Source organism: Helianthus annuus, chromosome 6 (genome assembly GCF_002127325.2).
Source record: "Helianthus annuus cultivar XRQ/B chromosome 6, HanXRQr2.0-SUNRISE, whole genome shotgun sequence".
Classification (NCBI taxonomy): domain Eukaryota; kingdom Viridiplantae; phylum Streptophyta; class Magnoliopsida; order Asterales; family Asteraceae; genus Helianthus; species Helianthus annuus.
The window spans coordinates 135,634,988-135,641,460 of NC_035438.2; the positions used below are offsets into that span (position 1 = coordinate 135,634,988).

At 37.7% G+C, this 6,473-nt stretch overlaps 1 protein-coding gene across 1 annotated transcript; it reads right to left on the reverse strand.

The window, feature by feature from the left end:
- Positions 1–1,183: 1,183 nt before the first annotated feature.
- Positions 1,184–2,604, reverse strand: LOC110945030. Its single transcript, XM_022186669.1, has 2 exons — positions 2,176–2,604; positions 1,184–1,996 (listed from the first exon to the last, which is right to left on the reverse strand). The coding sequence occupies exons 1-2, from the start codon at positions 2,602–2,604 to the stop codon at positions 1,184–1,186; spliced, it is 1,242 nt and encodes a 413-aa protein (XP_022042361.1).
- Between the last annotated feature and the right edge of the window lie 3,869 nt (positions 2,605–6,473).

Consider the following 6,473-nt stretch of genomic DNA (forward strand, 5'->3'; position numbering starts at 1 on the left):
TCAATCTGTTAGATACGTGAATATAATCCGCTAAACTTCATACTACCAACTATGTTTGAGGCCGAGACACAGTGGTATATTTCAAGCTCGGATTATTTGGACCTTGAACGTCAAGTTTTTAATCCTGCTATGGCGACTGAATTACCCCCTCCAATTCATAATCCAATCGGCCTGAGTCAAAACTACGGCCAGCCACAGAAGGACTACATTTCCAGCTTGTTCGGCGATGACGAAGTTCAGGTGCCTCAAACGCACAGATTTGCACCTGAAATACCGGTTCAGACGAATGATATTCCGTTAAAGACGGCTGACTTGCAACGGGATGCTGGTCCCGGTCAGTTTTCATCAGGATTTTATTCTGAAGAGCAGCTTGTCTCTAAATTTCAGTCAAGGATGTTATCAAACAACCGGCCTTTGACTGACATGATCAACTCGGAGTTGTTGCAAAGGATGTACTCAAACAACCGGGCATTGACTGACATGCTCAAGTCGGAGTTGTTGCAAACTTTTCGTATGGCTCCGATTAATACTCCAAGCCACATACGAACACCGATGGACCAATCGCAAAAAGAAGATGATAATGTAACCCATTTATTTGGTTATAAAAATCTAAAAAAATAAATTTATTTGAAAATGTTTCTGACATTTTTTTTTTAAATTTGTAGGCGGCTGTTGATTCCTATTTTAACTTCGATAATGAAGTGTATCATGTGTCTACAAATCCCGAAAATGTTACCGAAGTGTATCATGTGTCTGCAAATCCCGAAAATGTTACCGAAGAAGCCGTAAGTTTGGCCTGCGTATATGTTTATTTTTGTTATCCATGTATGTTTTGTTAATTTACTTCTTAAATAATGTAATTGTAGGATGAGGACCTGGAGATGATTAAATTGAGGCAGTCCGAAAGGCTTGTGAAGCCCGCCAAGGCTGTGCTATCACCGTTTGTAGTTTACAGAAACCTCAAGCAGAAGCCAAAAAAGATAGCAAATGATGAAGATAAATTATTTGAAAAGATAAAAAATTGGACACCAAGTAGCAACATTAGACAACTAACACTCAGAGCAGGCGGCTATGTTGGTCCTGATTTTTGGGCGGCCTTGCTAGGCACTGACGGGACTGGCTGGTTAAGCGATGAGGTACATTTGTTAATACTAAATATACTATAGTTTCCTATAAACTTTCGCTAAAATTGTCCAAACTTATGACAGCAGTCAGCTTCACCCAAAAATCTTGAAACAACAATCATATGCCCACAAGGTAGACCAGAAACTTGCCAGACATGACAGCTGCACGAACGATTCGAAAAATCAACTACACCCCTTTTCCCACCGTCTTCAACAACAAAACTGTTTACCCGTATGCCTGCAACAGTCCAAGTTCTAGACCCTTCAATTTTCTTTAAAATTTTCTTCTGTGCCCACTGAGTCAGTGAATGGCTCTCCTGCATGCCCTGCAGTCGACGGTCATAAAACCATTTTTGTACAGACTCATGGAAGAATTCGATAAGTTGCGTTATCGGCATCTTACGCGAGAATCTAGACAAAGAGTTAATACACTCCGCACTATTAGATGTCATATAGTGGTATCGATTGCCGGGACAATGAGCTCTTGCCCATCTACCAAACCCAATATTTGTTAAAACCTGGCGTATTCTAGGAACAGCAAGACACAAAGCATTGAATGACTCGTTAAAGTCAGACATCCGATAAGATTTACATGTCTTCCACCATAGTGCCTCGTACTCTTTTTTTTTAGACGACGGCAAACGTAAATTCATCATTAAATGACGACAACACAACCTGTGGTACACACGTGGAAACACGTTTCTAACACCTACATGTATCGAATTCGCCCTATCCGAAATGATCGCCATATCTGCTATTTCACCAACACAGTCTCTAAGCTTTGAGAGAAACCATGTCCAAGATTCACCATCCTCTGATTTTCCAATGCCATAAGCAAGTGGTAAAATATGATTATTTCCATCGATGCCCCACTGCTAAAAACAACGTCCCTTTAAATTCACCCTTTAGGTGTGCCGCGTCAATGATAATGACAGGTCTTAGATTAAACATAAAGCTACGAATCTGAAAATTAATGAAAACGAAATAAGAGCAAAACCCATGTTACTTTAAAGAAAATAAGAGCAAGTACAAAAGAAAATGTGTAAATTACCACAACACCTAAAGCAACACAAACCATTTCAAAACGACTCTGCTCATCAACCAAGATGTGAGTAACGCTTCCAGGATTTGCAAGCTTCAAATTGTAACAGTATATTGGTAGTTCAGCAAAAGAGTCTCGGGTTGTTCCTTGTAGAAGTTCAAGTGCATAGCTTTTACCACGCCAAGCTTGAAGGTTTGTTATCTCAACCTCGAACCTTTGTCTAAAATCTTTGACAATCTCTTTCGCTCGATATATCCTACCACTGTCTTTTAGTTGTTCCTTTAAAAAGTGACCCAAAACCTTTGGGTTAGCCTGACGGAAATGTGGGTGTGTTTGCGTCTTCGAACAGGTGTGTCTATCGTTCATATGTTTAACAAACCATAAACTACCACAAGGAATAGCATAAGCCTTAAATCGCCATTCACAACCATCACCCATGCATGAAACTTCATACCGTGTCTTAGATTAACTATCAACTTTAAACTCGAAATGCTCTAACAAACATTTCTTTCCCAACTCGAGCTTCATCTCTTCTTTGTTATTGAATATATGACCGGCCTCGAACACTATAGATGAAGAACCTGATTCGTTGTTAGACGTGGATGATTTTTCAAAATTATTTTCTAAAATAGGACACTCATCGTTTAAAACATCAACACTTTCTTTTACTGGAATATTTAGATCTGGAGCTTTGAAGTTGTTTAAACAAGAAAAACCAGAGGAACCAACATCAGACTCTTGAATAACATAAATTTATATAATTCAAAAGCATTCTGCATCGCCAAATCAAAAAAAAAAAAAAAATCTAACATCTCGATCATTAATTATATCGATCGGATCAGTAAACGTAGACATCCGGTATAACAACCGTGTAATGTTTGGAGTATCACACATGTTAGAAACATACTTTACAAAACTATTATATGAATGATATGTTTCAACTTCTAAACCACGTCTCCTTGAATCGCCATCAGTAACATACTCAATGTTTCCGTTAATGACATCCCACTTCCCCCAGAATAAACAACAAACCTCACCCTCATGTTGTGAGATATTTACTAAAAACAAACAAACTTTTTGAATCTTAAATAAGGGATTCCATCTAAATAATTGCAACAAACGTGTTAAAATAAAAAAAAATTATAAAAACGACTTAAATATTTTCAAACAAAACGTCTTAAAGTCGTACAAAACGTCTTACAATCGTACAAAACGTCTTCAATACGTACAACAAAACGTCTTATCCGGCTCGAGCTGATGTTGTAGGATCGTATTCTGTATTCTGACCTGAACGAGTCGTTCAGAGGCTTTCTCCTTGGTTCCCAGGTGCGGAATAACAAGAAACTAAGGTAGAAATAGCACGCAGATCACTTTTACTACTTGTTTTATTGATTTAACACTGATTACACTTCAAATCTCGCACCGGCAGTACTTCGGTACGATTTCTCCAACTCTTACAACTGAGATCGCTTCATAGGCTATATATAGGTCACTGGGATCGCTTATTGGACATGGTCCAATGAGCGGTCCATAAAAGCGATCCATACATTCGAGCGGTCCAGCAACATGTCGTTCGAGCGGTCCGGCTATGTTCACTCGAGCGGTCCAACATGTTGTCATTCGAGCGACCCACATATGACCAAATGAGCGATCCTAAATCCTAATGGACCTATAAGCGATCTAACTATCTCAAATCTATACAATCTCACAATTTCTCATATTTCGTACATTTTACAATCAATCCTATTCTAAGACTCGAACGAAGATGTAGTCGATAGACAACTGCACCAACAGACTCCCCCTTGAATGTTGACGGAATCTTAAGTGAGAGTCTTCAACATGACATTCTCGGATATAGCTCGGTCTTCTTCAGGAATTCTGCCTGGATCTTTCTTTCTTTGGCTATAACTTTCGTCAGACTCCCCCTATCACCCAGCTAGGATAGTCGTCTGGGATTTGTTACCACCATAGAAATTATCTCCTGGCTTCTCTCTGTTCAGCTCATCATCTGCATCATCTGCATACATCTCAAACACTCTATCACAAACAAATAATGTTGTGATTCAACTTAATGAATCAACTAAACATTTGAGAATTTTTACAGTTTAAACACTGATCACAAATTTGAAACATTTCAATTTCTAATTCAAATTAATGAATTATCTTAAACATTTCAAACCATTAACCAACCTGTCTGTTCATCATGTTTAGCCTTTGAGATTTTGAAAATCAGCTCTCCAACATCAGTTGTCGAAAATCTTTTTGAGATTTTTCAAAATATGAAACATGAATGTAAAGACAGAAATTTAAATGCAGAAATGAAATATATACAAACATATTTTTGTGAGTTTGTGCAAGAGGATCATATCAGTTTTTGAGACATATCACCAACACCGTTAAGCTTTTAATCGTTTTAAGTTCTAAACGATTCACGTAGATTGACGATATAATTGTCCTCTTAAATTTTCATACAATTTTCAATCTATTCAGGATACTATTTAGGTGTTTTATGAACTTAGTTCAATTCATGTGTCCCACCTCTTGAATATACTCCCGTATCCAGAATCTCAATATTCAGTCTTACAGGTATGAATACTACAATGATATCTGTACATAAATTAGGGGAAAGATGCGAGAACTGAGGGATCTCAGGTCAGAACTTCCGTTCAGCAGAGAGATATCAGCTTCGACTTAGCAGTGTGTCCCCTTTAGAGGATCTTTTTAGCTACAACAGATGATTATCAATTTTATTGTCTAATCAACTGAGGGCTTTATGCTATATTTCAAGCATTTTGCGGAAAGTATTAGCCAAGGACTAGGTCAGAACTACCGTTCAGCAGAAGTCCCGGAATAATACCCCAGACATCATAGAGTATAAACACCTAGTATATCAGAATACGAGACCTTTCAAACGTGATTTCAGGGGTTACCTATATATCCAAGTAGTGTTCCCCACGAATTTCACAAGTTTGAAATTTTAGGTTTATATCCCGAATAAATCTACTAAATGTACAAAAACCTATCGTCACATCATCAGTGAGACCGTTTATTACATTTCTTTAGCGTGCTGTGATAGTCCACTGATTTACTATCATTTCCTCTTATTTCGCAACAAATCTCATTTTTACAATTTTTCAATGTTTTTTACATTTTCAAATTTTCTAATTTTTTAAAATTTTTCTCCCCCTAAAATCAAAATATGTTTCAATTTTGATTTTCTGAGAAAATTTGAAACAAAACTGTACAAACTTGACAACTTGATGAGAATCACTTCAATTCTCCATCCACTTGGCGTAAACAATCAGAACTCCCCCTCACAACAAACTATTTTCCCATTGTGATCTCAAAACACTTAAGTTTGTTTTAATCAAAATGGTTTTTCCGGAAAATATTAGTTTGTTTACCAAACATTTTAGGTACGGGGTTACTTCATCATCTTGTTTTCTACACAAAAGTAGGAAAATCCAAGTATAAGTTAATGTCCTTGATTTACCATTTGCAGTCCAGAATTCTCTGTACCAATTGCAAAAATATAAACTCGTCTAATACCACTTGAAAGAAAAATACAAACAAACCTTTTTACCGTTTGTTTGATTGACGTTACCGATTAGAATTTTAGACAGATGCCGATTCATGATCCACGATACCATCTTGGGATCTCTGGCAATTCCTGCAAAACTTTCAAACACAGATTTAAAAAGATGCCGATTCATGCTCCACGCTTACAAACCTGGGAGCTCCGGCAAGTCAGGTTTTTTCTATTTAAATAGTTTCACCCAAGCCTGACCGGCCTTGGGTGATTTTGTATTCTTGTTCAACAATGGTGGAAAATTTTTCTCATCCATTGTTAAACTAGAATTCTCGACCTTTACCTCAACACATGGCTCTTCTGGTTTTACCATACCAGAATCATTGCCTGACTGTGGCTTGTCTGACTTTGATGAGCCAGATTCGTCGCCTGAAGGTGGCTTGTCTGACTTCCGCACGTCAGATTCATCGCCGACATGTGGCTCCTTTGTTTTCGAAGAAACAGATTCATCGCCACAGAACGTTACCTTATTCTTTATCTCCTCTTTTGTCCTCAGATTTGCATCTGACGAATTCGGTTTACTTGACTTTGCATCCGAGGGAGTTGATTCATCAGAACTTATATTCTTTCCAACGGATGAACCCGAGGACAATATTTTTTCGAGATATTCTCTCGCTTTCTTTCTCTTTTTCCTCAGTCGGTCTTTCTGCCCCTGAGAAAGCTTTACTTTTGTTTCTTGAACTTTAGGTTTTTTGACCTTCTGTTCTTTGACGTTTTG

Coding starts and splice junctions, on each gene's coding strand:
- LOC110945030 (XM_022186669.1), bottom strand. CDS start 2,604: ATGGGTGATGGTTGTGAATGGCGATTTAAGGCTTATGCTATTCCTTGT. Junction 1,997..2,175: donor GTGTTGCTTTAGGTGTTGTG/GTAATTTACACA, acceptor TGTTTTTAGCAG/TGGGGCATCGATGGAAATAA.